Below are 16,037 nucleotides of genomic sequence, written 5' to 3'. Positions count from 1 at the left end.
AATGTGCTAAACCCACAATTATCAGCCCACATTTAATACTAATATAGTTTTTTATTCTCAAAATCCATCTACTGTGGTAAGTAACTACTTTGTCACTATGGTTACCTGGCAATAATCCATTATTTCAGTTTTGAATATAAAAACAAAGTTTATTTTTCCTCTTTAAGAAAAACAGAATTAAATTTCTTTATGAAAGACAGTTAATCAAAAACGGAGTTACTTTTCCTACTCATGGGAGAATTTATCTCAAGAAGAAAACTTTTAAAAGAAGGAGCCAATGAAGGAAAATTAGTTTCAAAAGGTAAATTATCTAAAGTTAACTGGTGAAGAAAAATCAACAGCCGGCATAATTATGACATTTCCTAATATAAATATAATTATATCTAAAACTTTGATAGTTAAGGTTTACATTAAAATGCTTATCTATAGAATCACACCCTGAGACATCAATTGAGGGTAAGTAATTGGTCTTGGATAGTTGGTGATCATGATACACAAGACGCCAAACAATTTTGTATTTCTTTTTATTTCTTTTTATTTCCTCTTTATTTTTTTAAAATATGAAATTTATTGTCAAATTGGTTTCCATTCAACACCCAGTGCTCATCCCAACAGGTGCCCTCCTCAATACCCATCACCCACTCGCCCCTCCCTCCCACCCATCAACCCTCAGTTTGTTCTCAGTTTTTAAGAGTCTCTTATGTTTTGGCTCCCTCCCTCTCTAACCTCTTTTTTTTTTTCCTTCCTCTGCCCCATGGTCTTAAGTTTCTCAGGATCCACACAAGAGTGAAAACATATGGTATCTGTCTTTCTCTGTATGATGTATTTCACTTAGCATAACACTCTCCAGTTCCATCCACATTGCTACAAAAGGCCATATTTCATTCTTTTTCATTGCCACGTAGTATTCCATTGGGTATATAAACCACAACTTCTTTATCCATTCATCAGTTGATGGACATTTAGGCTCTTTCCATAATTTGGCTATTGTTGAAAGTGCTGCTATAAACAGTGGGGTACAAGTGCCCCTATGCATCAGTACTCCTGTATTCCTTGGGTCAATTCCTAGCAGTGCTATTGCTGTGTCATAGGGTAGATCTATTTTTAATTTTCTGAGGGACCCCCACACTGTTTTCCAGAGTGGCTGCACCAGTTTGCATTCCCACCAACAGTGCAAGAGGGTTCCCATTTCTCCACATCCTCGCCAGCATCTATAGTCTCCTGATTTGTTCATTTTAGCCACTCTGACTGGCGTGAGGTTACAGTATCTGAGGGTGGTTTTGATTTGTATTTCCCTGATGAAGAGCGATGTTGAGCATCTTTTCACGTGCCTGTTGGCCATCCGGATGTCTTCTTTAAAGAAGTGTCTATTCATGTTTTCTGCCCATTTCTTCACTGGATTATTTGTTTTTCGGGTATGGAGTTTGGTGAGCTCTTTATAGATTTTGAATACTAGCCTTTTTTTCCGATATGTCATTTGCAAATACCTTTTCCCATTCCATTGGTTGCCTTTTACTTTTGTTGATTGTTTCCTTTGCGGTGCAGAAACTTTTTGTCTTCATGAGGTCCTAAAAGTACATTTTTGCTTTTAATTCCCTTGCCTTTGGGGTTTGTCAAGTAAGAAATTGCTGCAGCTGAGGTCAGAGAGGTTTTTTCCTGCTTTCTCCTCTAGGGTTTTGATGGTTTCCTGTCTCACATTCAGGTCCTTTATCCATTTTGAGTTTGTTTTTGTGAATGGTGTAAGAAAGTAGTCTACTTTCATCCTTCTGCATGTTACTGTCCAGCTCTCCCAGCACCATTTGTTAAAGAGACTCTTTTTTTCCATTGGATATTCTTCCCTGTTTTGTCAAAGATTAGATGGCCATACTTTTGTGAGTCCACTTCTGGAGTCTCTACTCTATTCCATTGGTCTATGTGTCTGTTTTTGTGCCAATACCATGCTGTCTTGATGACTGCAACTTTGTAGTAGAGGCTAAAGTCTGGGATTGTGATGCCTCCCGCTTTGGTCTTCTTCTTCAAAATTACTTTGGCTATCTGGGGCCTTTTGTGGTTTCATACAAATTTTAGGATTGCTTATTCTAGCTTCGAGAAGCATGCTGGTGCAATTTTGATTCAGATTGCATTGAATGTGTAGATAGCTTTGGGGAGTATCGACATTTTAACAATATTTATTCTTCCAATCCATGAGCACAGAATGTTTTTCAATTTCTTTCTAACTTCTTCAATTTCGTTCATAAGCCTTCTATAGTTTTCAGCATACAGATCTTTTACATCTTTCGTTAGGTGTATTCCTAGGTTTTTTTTATGCTTCATGGTGCAATTGTCAATGGGATCAGTTTCTTTCTGTGTCTTTCTGTTGCTTCATTATTAGTGTATAAGAATGCAACTGATTTCTGTACAATGATTTTGTATCCTGCGACTTTGCTGAATTCATGTATCAGTTCTAGCAGACTTGGTGGAGTCTATCGGGTTTTCCATGTATAATATCATGTCATCTGCAAACAGTGAAAGCATAACTTCATCTTTGCCAATTTTGATGCCTTGATTTCCTTTTGTTGTCTGATTGCTGATGCTAGCACTTCCAACATTATGTTAAACACCAGCCATGAGAGTGGACATCCCTGTCGTGTTCCTGATCTCGGGGGAAAGCTCTCAGTTTTTCCCCATCAAGGATGATATTAGCTGTGGGCTTTTCATTAATGGCTTTTATGATGTTTAAGTATGTTCCTTCTATCCCACCTTTCTCGAGGGTTTTTACTAAGAAAGCATGCTCAATTTTGTCAAATGCTTTTTCTGCATCGATTGACCAGGATCATTTGGTTCTTTTCTTTTATTAATGTGATGTATCACATTGATTGATTTGCGAATGTTGAACCAGCCCTGCAGCCCAGGAATGAATCCCACTTGATCAAGGTGAATAATTCTTTTGATATGCTGTTGAATTCCATTTGCTAGTATCTTATTGAGAATTTTTGCATCCATATTCATCAGGGATATTGGCCTGTAGTTCTCTTTTTTTGCTGGGTCTCTGTCTGGTTTAGGAATCAAAGTAATGCTGGCTTCATAGAATGAGTCTGGAAGTTTTCCTTCCCTTTCTATTTCTTGGAATAGCTTGAGAAGGATAGGTATTATCTCTGCTTTAAACATCTGGTAGAATTCTCCTGAGAAGCCATCTGGTCCTGGACTCTTATTTGTTGGGAGATTTTTGATAACTGATTCAATTTCTTTGCTGGTTATGTGTCTGTTCAAGTTTTCTATTTCTTCCTATTTGAGTTTTGGAAGTGTGTGGGTGCTTAGGAATTTGTCCATTTCTTCCAGGTTGTCCAGTTTGTTGGCATATAATTTTTCATAGTATTCCCTGATAATTGCTTGTATCTCTGAGGGATTGGCTGTAATAATTCCATTTTCATTCATGATTTTATCTATTTGGGTCATTTCCCTTTTCTTTTTGAGAAGCCTGGCTAGAGGTTTATCAATTTTGTTTATTTTTTCAAAAACCCAACTCTTCGTTTCATTGATCTGCTCTACAGTTTTTTTAGATTCTATATTGTTTATTTCTGCTCTGATATTTATTATTTCTCTTCTGCTGCTGGGTTTGGGGCATCTTTGCTGTTCTGCTTCTATTTCCTTTAGGTGTGCTGTTAGATTTTGTATTTGGGATTTTTCTTGTTTCTTGAGATAGGCCTGGGTTGCAGTGTATTTTCCTCTCAGGACTGCCTTTGCTGCATCCCAAAGTGTTTGGATTGTTGTATTTTCATTTTCATTTGTTTCCATATATTTTTAAATTTCTTCTCTAATTGCCAGGTTGACCCATTCATTCTTTAGTAGGGTGCTCTTTAACCTCCATGCTTTTGGAAGTTTTCCAGACTTTTTCCTGTGGTTGATTTCAAGCTTCATAGCATTGTGGTCTGAAAGTGTGCATGGTATGATCTCAATTCTTTTATACGTATGAAGGGCTGTTTTGTGACCCAGTATGTGATCTATCTTGGAGAATGTTCCATGTGCACTCGAGAAGAAACTATATTCTGTTCCTTTGGGATGCAGAGTTCTAAACATATCTGTCAAGTCCATCTGATCCAATGTATCATTCAAGGCCCTTGTTTCTTTATTGATCCTGTGTCTAGATGATCTATCCATTGTTATAAGTGGGGTATTAAAGTCCCTTGCATTACCACATTCTTATCCATAAGGTTGCTTATGCTTGTGATTAATTGTTTTATATATTTGGGGACTCCATATTCGGCACATAGACATTTATAATTGTTAGCTCTTCCTGATGGATAGACGCTGTAATTATTGTATAATGCCCTTCTGCCATCTCTTGTTACAACCTTTAATTTAAAGTCTAGTGTGTCTGATGTAAGTATGGCTACTCCAGCTTTCTTTTGACTTCCAGTAGCATGATTGATAGTTCTCCATCCCCTCACTTTCAATCTGAAGGTGTCCTCAGGCCCATAATGAGTCTCTTGTAGACAGCAAATAGATGGGTCTTGTTTTTTTATCCATTCTGATACCCTATGTCTTTTGGTTGGAGCATTTAGTCCATTTACATTCAGTGTTATTATAGAAAGATATGGGTTTAGAGTCATTGTGATGTCTGTAGGTTTCATGCTTGTAGTGATGTCCCTGGCACTTTGTGGTCCTTGCAACATTTCACTCACAGAGCCCCCTTTAGGATCTCTTGTAGGGCTGGTTTAGTGGTGATGAATTCCTTCAGTTTTTGTTTGTTTGGGAAAACCTTTATTTCTCCTTCTATTCTGAATGACAGACTTGCTGGATAAAGGATTCTCGGCTGCATATTTTTTTCTGTTCATCACATTGAAGATTTCCTGCCATTCCTTTCTGGCCTGCCAAGTTTCAGTAGATAGATCTGCCACTAGACTTATTGGTCTCCCTTTATACGTTAGAGCGTGTTTATCCTTAGCTGCTTTCAGAATTTTCTCTTTATCCATGTATTTTGCCAGTTTCACTATGATATGTCGTGCAGAAGATCGATTCAAGTTACATCTGAAGGGAGTTCTCTGTGCCTCTTGGATTTCAATGCCTTTTTCCTTCCCCAGATGAGGGAAGTTCTCAGCTATGATTTGTTCAAGTACACCTTCAGCCCCTTTCTCTCTCTCTTCCTCTTCAGGAATTCCTATGATGTGGATATTGTTCCGTTTGATTGCATCACTTAGTTCACTAATTCTCCCCTCACACTCCTGGATTTTTTTATCTCTCTTTTTCTCAGCTTCCTCTTTTTCCATAATTTTGTCTTCTAATTCACCTATTCTCTCCTCTGCCTCTTCAATCTGAGCTGTGGTCGCCTCCATGTTATTTTGCACCTCATTTATAGCATTTTTAGCTCTTCATGACTGTTTCTTAGTCCCCTGATCTCTGTAGCAAGAGATTCTCTGCTGTCCTCTAAACTTTTTCAAGCCCTGCAATTACGTTTATGACTATTATTCTAAATTCTTGCTCTTGACCAAAAATGATTTAAGCAATTTTTTAAGTTTATCAAATTAAAATAGAAAATTTCCAAAAAATTAATTGCCCAAATGATTCAAAGGAATTTCACAAGTTTTCACTTTCCACAGTAAGCATATTCAATAGTCCTTTTGATTGTTCACAAATACAAATATTTGTCATTGCAATTATTTCTGTAGGCTTTAAAGCCCTAACCATCTTAACCAATGCCACAGATTTATTATTTATGAGTCTATTATAACAGTTAACAAAGCTTGATAAGTCAATAACAAAAAAAGAGATAACTGGTAGGAAAAAAACCCAGGAAATCTTGGTTTTGCTCCCATATTTAATAGCATTTTTCAACCTAAACACAGATATTTATTAAATACCCAAACAGTAAAGTATTAGATGCAGAAAAACACAAAATTTGCAAATTTTGGAGAGATTTAAACTGAATCATTCACTACCATAGAGCAGAACTAGTTAAAAAATATCTGATGACTATATAGCAACTAAATTACACATGCTAAGTCATTCTTGCTGGTTGTATTCAAATAAGAAAATACCTCGTAAATCAAAATCTGGGAGATAGTCAAGCCATGTGGTGAACTTACTTATCTAAAACGCTTTCTTTTACCATAATTTCACCCATAGCAATTTCCAATATACAAGATGGGATTCCATAACAGAAATTGAAAATACATTTCCCACTGACTTACAATGCTCCTGTGAAAGAAGAAAAATATGGTGATTTGATTCATAGTGTTTTAGGTCGAGAATAATTCTGGATGCTCAGATGAATAAATAACTAAATGTATGCACATACAACTAGGTGTGGAATGACAGTGTAATATGTGCAGTTTATAAACAAGTGGTTTAAGGATGTCTAGGTATTAGCTTCTAATGTAGCTCAGGTGATGCCATTTTTCTTGTATATGGCTTTTGATTTTTTTATTTCTAATTCGTGTGCTGCTTTTAAAACTTGACCACCAAAAGTTCTATTTATTGTCTCAAGAAAAAGTTTCACCATCTATAGAGAAGCGACACCTCTCTCTGAACCACAGACAGTAATCAAGTAATCTCAAACCTGCTACTCCTTACCTTTGCCTCAGACTGGGGATCCAAAGCACCATTGGAAGTTGCCTATAAGATAATCTATCGTGACATCCAAGAAGATGTCCTCTCCATAGCAGTCTTTACTCAACATTGAAATAATTTAAAAATGTAAAGTCATATTATGTCTCTTCTCAATATTCTCCAATGGTTCTATGGCAAATTGTGTCAATGTTCAAAAACATTCCTTACCCCTCACTGGAAGATAATTATACTTCCTTATACCATTGATGCTGAATTTGGTTATGTGACTTGCTCTGGATAATGTCATGTGAGCACAAACTGTGTAAATTCTGAGAGAATCTTCAATTTTTTTTATGTTTATTTATTTTTAAAAGTGAGAGAGACAAGAGTGTCAGCAAGGGAGGGGCAGAGAGAGAGGAGACACAGAATCCGAAGCAGGCTCCAAGTTCTGAGCTGTCAGCACAGAGCCTGGTGCAGGCTTGAACTCATGGAACGTGAGATCATGACCAGAGCCAAAGTCAGATGCTTAACCAGCTGAGCCACCCAGGTGCCCCCGGAGAGAATCTTTAATAGTCAACATGGTTGTCAATACTGTCTCTGTTTGATCTGCCACAATTGCAATGTTCTAAAAAGAGGTTTCGCCATCATACTGAACATTAAAGTGATAACTCTGGAGTGAGACACAGCCAACCAGTGATGGACATGCGATATAAATAAGGAATCAATATCTGTATCCAATATCCTTATAAATAAGGAATCAATACGTTACTCTAAGCTACTGAGGTTTAAGGGTCATGTATTACAATGACATAAATTGTTTCAGCTGATTAATAAAGCTCAGAGGAAAATCTAAAGTACAGTACTTACAAATAACTGTAAAGATCCTACATGGTCTTCACACACAAATGTCTTACCATACGGATCCATCTCTTCTTACTGCCCCTGTAACTCACTCTACCTGAGCCATGTGGTCTCCTTGCTGTGCCTTGAGCATACAGACAAGCTCTTGCCTTAAAGCCTTTTTACTTGTTATTTCCTCTGTCAGGAACTCTATTCTCCCAAGCAGCATACGACTTGTTTCACCTGCTTTTTCAAGCTTTTGTGCAAATGTCTTTCCATACCATTTACATGGCTTTTCTTTCTGTCCCTAGAATTTACAGTCTATTAATACATTTTATATTTCATTTATTTTCATGTTTTTTTCTGACGCCTTACCCTAGAACATAAGCTATTTGTGGGGAGACAACTTACATGTTTTACACACTGATATCTCTAGCGCCTAAAATATAGTCAGGCTATAGATAGTACAGCTCCATAGATACCGAGAACACACTGGTAATTGCAAGAGCTTGGGATGGGAAGTAGTGGGTGGGTCAAATGATTGAAAGGGGTTAAAAGGTACAAACTTCCAGTTACAAGATAAATAAGTCCTGCAAGTGTAATGTATAGCATGGTCACTGAAGTTAGTAATACTCTATCACATACTACAAAGTTGCTAAGAGAACAAATCTAAAAGTTCTCATGGGAAAATAAAAATGTTGCAACTATGTGAGGTGATGTCTGTTACCTAAATTTATTGTGGGAATCATTTCAAAAAATTTTTAATATTTATTTATTTTTTAGAGAGAGAGAGAGTGCAAGCAGGGGCGGGGCAGAGAGAAAGGGAGACACAGAATCTGAAGCAGGCTCCAAGGCTCTGAGCTGTCAGCACAGAGCCTGATGTGGGGCTTGAACTCACGAGCCGTGAGATCATGACCTGAGCTGAAGTTGGATGCTTAACCAACTGAGCCACCCAGGCGACCCGTGTGGGAATCATTTCACAACATATGCATGTATCAACACTTCATGGTAGACACATTAAACTAATACAATGTTCTATGTTATTTACATTATAATAAAACTGGGAAAAGATCATTTTCAAAATAAATAAATTAATAAATTAATAAATACTGTTACAAGAACAGGTCTTGTTAAGTGCAGAAGGGAGCTAAGACTCTGGTGGTTATCACAGAGTACCCAAAGCAGGGGTGAAGATGTTTATGGCCAGGGGTTAAACATAATCTTCCCCCAATACCTCCGTCAACCTGGCTCTCCACTTTTTCCATTCATGTGATTCTATACATTATGTAGTAATCCAATGAGTTATTGTTTTCTGCTTACATTAACCAGTCCCTATTGTTTGCAAGCAGGATTCCTGGCTGGCACACCTCTTCTGTCAAACTGTAACTTCCTTGCAGAAAAAAAACACCCCATGTTCAATTTTATAGTCCGCCATTTGGTACAATAAGTGGCACAAAATGAAAATGCTATAGGTAAGGATATAAGTGACTACTGCCATAATCTGAATAACCAAATTGACTAAAGCTAAAGACAATTTAAAACATAAAATCTAAAAAAAAATAAAAATAAATAAGTAAATAAGTTAACCCTAAGCTTATTTGTTTGGTTATTTGTTTTTAAGGAATCATTAAAATTTAGCAGATAGGAAAACAGTAAGATTGTTCAAGAAACTATCTAGTAGAATAAGAGAGGTAATATAAAATAGAGGATATTCATGGGTTAAATACCTAAATGTGAGACCTGAAACCATAAAATTCCTAGAGGAGAACACAGGCAGTAATCTCTTTGACGTTGGCTGTAGAAACTTCCTTCTAAATAAGCTTACTGAGGCAAGGGAAACAAAAGCAAAAGTAAACTATTGGGACTACATCAAAATAAAAAGCTTCTGCGCAACAAAGGAAACAGTCAACAAAACTGAAAGGCAACCTACTGAATGGGAGAAGATATTTGCAAAAACATATCTGATAAAGGAACAGTATCCAAAATACGTAAAGAACTTATCAAACTCAACACCACAAAAAACAAATGATCCCATTAAAAATGGACAAGTGTGCACTGACTGATGAATATATAAAGAAGATGTGGTATATATATATATACAATGGAATACTCTTCAGCCGTAAAAAACAATGAAACCTTGCCATTTGCAATGACCTGAATGGAGCTAGGGAGGATTATGCTAAGTGAAATAAGTCAATCAGAGAAAGATAAATACCTTATGATTTCACTTCATATGTGGAATTTAAGAAACAAATGAGCAAAAGGATAAAAAGAGAAAGACAGAGACAAAGTTAAGAAACAGACTCTTGGGGCACCTAGGTGGCTCAGTCTGTTGAGCATCTGACTTTGGCTCAGGTCATGATCTCATGGTTTGTGGCCTTGAGCCCCGCGTGGGGCTCTGGGCTGACAGCTCAGGGCCTGGAGCCTACTTCAGATTCTGTGTCTCCCTCTCTGCCCCTCCCCTGCTCATGCCCCATCTCTGTCTCTCAAAAATAAATATTTTCTAAAAAAAATTTAAACAAACAGACTCTTAACTATAGTGAACAAACTGATAGTTACCAGAGAGGAGGAGAGTAGGGGATGGGCTAAAGAGGTAATGGGGATTAAGGAGTGCACTTGTTGACATGAGCACCACACGATGTATAGAATTGTTGAATTTCTGTATTGTACACCTGAAACTAATATAAGACTGTAAAAAATTTTAAAGTTGTGCTTAAAAAATAGAGGATATTCAGCAATATAAGGTTGTATAGTAGACAAAAGTAATAGTATAGTAGACAAAAGTAAATTTCTGCCTTACAAAGAAATAAATCAAACCAGTTGTTATAAAATGATCATTTTGCTAATAATTAATAATCTTGTGAAATAAACAAATGCCACTGATGACAATAAATATTCACTTAAAGAGTATTTATTGTTAAATTTAAACGTTTTGCCAACATAGGAAGAGAGAGCTAAAGCATACGTCCCATTGAAGACGCATCAAATATATCATATACTAAAAAGTTCTGAACTTTACGTTTTGTTTTTTAAAAACTTTATTATTTTCCCACTTACCAAAGATGTGATATGGAATTAGGCACCCAATAAATATTTAGTGAAAAAAAGCTGATTCTAGCAAAATAAGAGGGGAAATAGAACGTGCTAAATAGTACAAGTCGTTCCACATTTAATAATTCTATTAATATGAGGACGTTATTTTAGCTTCTATTTTTATTGTTTTATTTTATATTTTTAATATTTATTTATTTATGTATTTATTTTGAATGAGAAAGCACTGAGAGAGTGCAAGCAGGAGAGGGGCAGAGAGAGAGAGAGAGAGAGAGAGAGAGAGGGAGAGAGAATCCAAAGCAGGCTCCATGCTTAGCACGGATGCCCCACACAGAACTCCATCTCACCCCAATGAGATCATGACCTGAGCCCATATCAGGAGGCAGGCGCCTAACCAACTGAGCCACCCCGGAGCCCCCTGTTGTTTTGTTAAAAACTACAATAGCAAGGTGCCTGGGTAGCTCAGTCAGTTAAGCCTCTGACTCTTGATTTCAGCTCAAGTCATGATCTCATCGTTCATGAGATTGAGCCCTGCATTGGGCTCTGTGCTGACAGAGTGAAGCCTGCTTGGGATTTTCTCTCTCTCTCTCTCTCTCTCTCTCTCTCTCTCTCTCTCTCTCCCTCTGCCTCTCCCCTGCTTATACTCTTTGTCTCAAAAGAAAGAAATAAACATTAAAAAGAAAAAACTACAATAGCTACAAGTTGCCTTAGTCGGTAAGCTTAGTGGATAAGTAGAATGAAAAAAGTGATTTGAAGTGGTAAGATGTGTTTGCCTACCATTTTAAAGCCAGAAATAGAACGGTCAATGTTGCCATCAGTATCAGTGGCACTACTTTACAGCCTCTCCGTATTCAATGGAGATTTACACTAGATATTATTAACTTTGATGCCCTATGTGCAACAGCTTTTATGATATAAAAGACACACTACTAAAGTCCAATAGGAGTGTTATGTGTTTGACTTGACATATATCTGACTGCAGTGGCCCTCAGTGTGTTGTGTAATTACCAACAACCAAACTCTTTAATAATTTTGATTAATATCTATGAGATTTAAATACAGCATCATCACAGAAAAATCTCCTTAATGATGAAAGAACTGTTTCATGAAATTATGGCCAATAGTGGTAGTTCCAAATGAAATTTAGAAGTCACAAAATGGTCAGAATGGTTAACAAGCCAATGATCGATTCCTATAAAATGTATCATTATTCCCATCACTGAAAATGTAAAAAGGGAAACTGAGTATCAAAACAAATGATCAAATGCAATATTACTACCATAACAGTCAAAATTATATGTATATGTAAATACTCAAAATTTAATTCCAAGAGTGTAAATACAGATTTAAAGATCTGAGGGCAATTCACACCTTCAGTATGCATTTCTCTAAAGTCATTACAGTAATCATTAAAGTGCATGCTCTACAATACGTCTTTAAATCCTTACATAATTTTATTTTAAGATTACATTGAATGTGCTTTAGCTGATGCATAAATTGTCAGGATTTTCTTGATCACCTATCTGTAAAGCAGCATGCTGGGTGTCCCAAGGGACACAAAGATAAGCTACCAGCCCTCACACTGATGAAGGCAGACCTATGAACCAACGGTGGGAATGTAACTATTATAGCTGTGGGTAGAGCAATGACCCACTGAGGGCAGCTCAGAAATGGGTGGCAAAGAAATATATGAATGATTTCCACCGATAAAAATGGAAACAGAGGCAGTCCAAGCAATCAGAAAACCACAAGCAAAAAACATGAAGAAATGACAGTGAATGGCAAAAATAGTTTAGCAGAATAAAATAAGTAAAATGAAAAATTAAAAAAAAAGCCAAATTAATGAAAGAACATGAGTATAACTATGAATTTGTTACAAACAGAAATTTATCAATAAAATAATGTATGCCAGTGCTTTGTATTTGTTTTACAAAATTGAAAGGTGGTAAAGAAAAAAGAAAGATGTATTGATCTAAATACATTATGTATTTAGAAATATGTAAGCTGAGCTATATCCATTCCTATTAGATAACCAGAAGGAAGGAAGGACAGTCTAGATTTGGATCTTTTAAATATTAAATAGATATAAAGAACTAGGAGGCATTCCAAATGTAACCAAAACCTGTCAAGCTAAAATTAGAGTAATCTGGAAGAAAACATTACCTGAATAAGTCAAAACTAAAAAATTATGGCATTTTCCAAAACTATACAGAAAAAAATAATGTATTATTTTGACCCCTAGATAGAGCCAAAACTAAAACTGATTACTTAAAAAATAATTTTTAATGCTTATTTATTTTTGAGAGAGAGACAGAGACAGAGCACAAGCTAGAGAGAAGCAGAGAGAGAGGAAGACACAGAATCCGAAGCAGGCTCCAGGCTCTGAGCTGTCAGCACAGAGCCCGACGCAGGGCTTGAACCCACAAACCATGAGATCATGACCTGAGCCAAAGTCAGACACTTAACCGCCCGAGCCACCCAGGCATCCCTAAAATTTATTACTTTTTAAGTGAGGTTAAATGTTGTAGGAATACATGATAAAAAAATCCTCCCCCAGTACCTAGTGGGGGATCACATAGTCCTCCCCTAGTACCTCCAGATCCTCCAGATCACATAATCCTCCCCCAGTACCTAGTGAAATATATATTCCCTCCTCCCAAATTATATGTGATCGGGCAAGAACTATTTCCTCCAAAGGAATTAAGCATTTTTACTTCCTTATTGTAAACTATACTAGAGGGTATTCAGATAGTTATAGCTGACTAAAGAACATCCCTCTGTATAAAAGGATTCCAGCTAATAAGTGGAGAAGGGATCAAAGGAAAGAACCACGTTAGAGCATCATTCTTTTGCAATGATGAGAACTTCTACAATGGAGGGACTTGGCTGTCAGTGCTGGATTCCACTGCTCAACAGCGGCATCACTGACGCGGTAGACCGAGAGCGCGTGCCTCCTGACGGGATGCAATGTAAAGCAGACAGCAAACCCTAGCAAGTGTTCTCAGCAAGCACCCATTCCATTTAATCAAATGTTCGAATGTGGAAGCAGAGGGGAGAGAAGCTGGAAACCTCTCACAGTAAACCGTCTTTAAAGGACACAGCACTGCTTGGGGAGCTGCTATTAATGTCACTTGGCTACATTCTAGGATTTGTGCAGAGACGTGGTGGCAGAAGAAGCTGCAGATGGAAGCTGTGGTAAGTTCATGGCATTCTTTAAATGTTATATCAAGGGATTTGGATCTTATTCGCAGGCTAACATTTCTGGGATACTGATGCGTGTTCTTCACTTTTGAAAGAGGGGCATGGGTGCTCTCGTGTTTCAAGAAGTTTAAAAAACACTGGGTTCTATATTCTCTTCAATTGGTTGAATATTCATAGCGCTCCTTAGCACATTGCTGCAGAAATACCTACTGAAATGTAACACAGCATTTCACAACTTACGGAACAGTTGTTTTGGGGAGTATTCGTTACCCGCCTGTAAGGAGAAAATCTAGAAAGCGCCACTGTCCGAGGAAGCACTGAAGCACCTCAAAAAGTGTGGTATCTTGCTCAGTCCGGCATTTTTTGAAGATAATTCTAGTGGCAGGAAGTTGGTGAAGGAACACGGGAGAGCGTTTGGAATAGATCAGGTGTGGCACGACAAAGAGATAAATATGCACTGAGGTACTGACACAGGCTACAGGTGGAAATCAACAGACACGGTGAATATCAATGTAATCTTACTGCATAGGTTTTAGACGGAGCACAAGAGAATCACCAGACAATATTACCAGTTTCCAATTCAGATGAGTGGGATGTTGGTCATACCACTGTTACAGTTGCAACACAAAGAAAAGTAGTTGACCTGGTGGAGAAATACACTTGGGGTAGGTGTATGATCAAAGTGTGTGATCAAAGAATATATATATTTAAAATATAACATTTTCTTGGGGCACCTGGGTGGCTCAGTCGGTTGAGCGTCCGACTTCGGCTCGGGTCATGATCTTGCACTCTGTGAGTTCAAGCTCCCTATTCTGCTCTGTGCTGACAGCTCAGGGCCTGGAGCCTGCTTGGGATTCTGTGTGTCCCTCTCTCTCTGCCCCTCCCCCACTCACACACCGTCTCTCTCCCCAAAATAATAAACATTAAAAAAAATTTAACCTGTTTTCTTATGTAAAATTCACACTTTCTCATGGGCAAAATGCTAATCAAATATTGAGACATGAATCCTACTTATGGATTTCCCCCCCCCCCCCCCGTCTACACTTGCTGAAGTCATTCCCTGGTTCCACTTACCCGCAAGGTCTATACGTGAATACGATGTAACTCTCTTCATCACTTCTTTCGATAAAAGTCACACAAGTGTGCTTTTCCCAATGCCTCATGGCTTGCTTGAACATGGCTCGCTGGCTGCCTGGAAAAATGGCAGGATGTTAATAAAAGAGTGTGTGTCTCAGGCAGTAGGGCTACATGCTGGCCCCTTCGTCCTGAGTCCGCATGGGCAGTTCAGATGCCGTCACGCTCACCAACCAACAGAGATGAGCCTGGAGCACCACAAGCGAGCGCTCTAAAGAATGGACACTCCCCTTATAATCAGAGATTTGAACTCAGTACCTTAATACATGTGTACAAGACTCTATAAACCGGGCACACACTCTACCTGACAGTGGAAGAGAACTCAGCTTCCAGACATGAGCACATTTGAAGCTCAGTTTAAAAACCAGAACAGCGCTTTCAACCTTTAGAGTTCAACACTAAAGACATTTTTCAATTCCAAAAACATTCTAAACTAACAACCAAGGTGACTGGAGTATTTCTCACGCTTGATTTCATACTATGTTTTATATATTAATTATATATATATATATATATATATAAAACTCTGTAAAAATACACACTCAATCTGTATGATAATATTTCTTCATAAAAATAAACACTCTGGGAATATCTTACCAGTGAAGTTGCCTCCTATAACATAAGGAATAACACCTCCGGGCCATATTCTTTCTGTTCTCGATGTAGCAGCTCTGGGAACTCGATTTTTCTCATTTTGCCCTGAGAATTTTAGAGGTACTTTTCCCTTCACTGTGTTGTTTTGCTCCAAGCCTGCAGTGACATTTAAAACATTCTGTGAAACAGAAGTCCTTGGTCAGGGAATCATTTCCTCTTAAAAGACTGAACTTAAAATGTCTTATTTACATATTTGTGTAAATATGCCTAAAGTCAATGCATTAAAGAACTTCATTTACCTTGCATACTTGAAAAACATTAAAATATTTAAGCATTTCACGTCAAAATCCTATTTCTTAATGATGCTCTCTTAGCAACTTTAATGAATTCTCATACAACAGTCTACAACAGATAGAAGTCAAGCAGACTTGTAGGCCACAAAAAAACCTGTTTCTTGTATTCTAATACTAGAGCACTGCCAATTCACCACCAGACGATAAAATAAATGTTGTTTAAAAAGTACAAGATATTCGAAACTCCTCTTAACTCTTGCTAAATCCTTCATTCTTTTAAATCAGCATTGATAGTCTATCGTATGGCCTAAAATTATGAAGATTGCATTACAGAGGGGGTAAATGAAATAACGTTGAGCTAGATATGGTCTCGGCCTCCTGGAATGCCAGTAGATCTCT

At 37.5% G+C, this 16,037-nt stretch overlaps 1 protein-coding gene across 2 annotated transcripts in view; it reads right to left on the bottom strand.

Moving 5' to 3' along the window:
* Positions 1 to 16,037, bottom strand: part of TLL1 (tolloid like 1) — a 209,684-nt gene that overhangs the window by 106,841 nt on the left and 86,806 nt on the right. For both annotated transcript variants that reach the window (XM_078445632.2, XM_078445633.2), the window contains 2 exons: positions 15,349 to 15,501; positions 14,692 to 14,809 (listed from right to left, as the gene is read on the bottom strand). In XM_078445632.2, the coding sequence (XP_078301758.1) occupies positions 14,692 to 14,809; positions 15,349 to 15,501 (271 nt within the window). The remainder of the gene's footprint in view (positions 1 to 14,691; positions 14,810 to 15,348; positions 15,502 to 16,037) is intronic.

This window comes from Panthera onca, chromosome B1 (assembly GCF_046562875.1).
Source record: "Panthera onca isolate mPanOnc1 chromosome B1, mPanOnc1 haplotype 2, whole genome shotgun sequence".
NCBI lineage: Eukaryota > Metazoa > Chordata > Mammalia > Carnivora > Felidae > Panthera > Panthera onca.
Note: the sequence above shows the minus strand (reverse complement) of the source record. Positions and strands in the feature narration are given on the sequence as shown.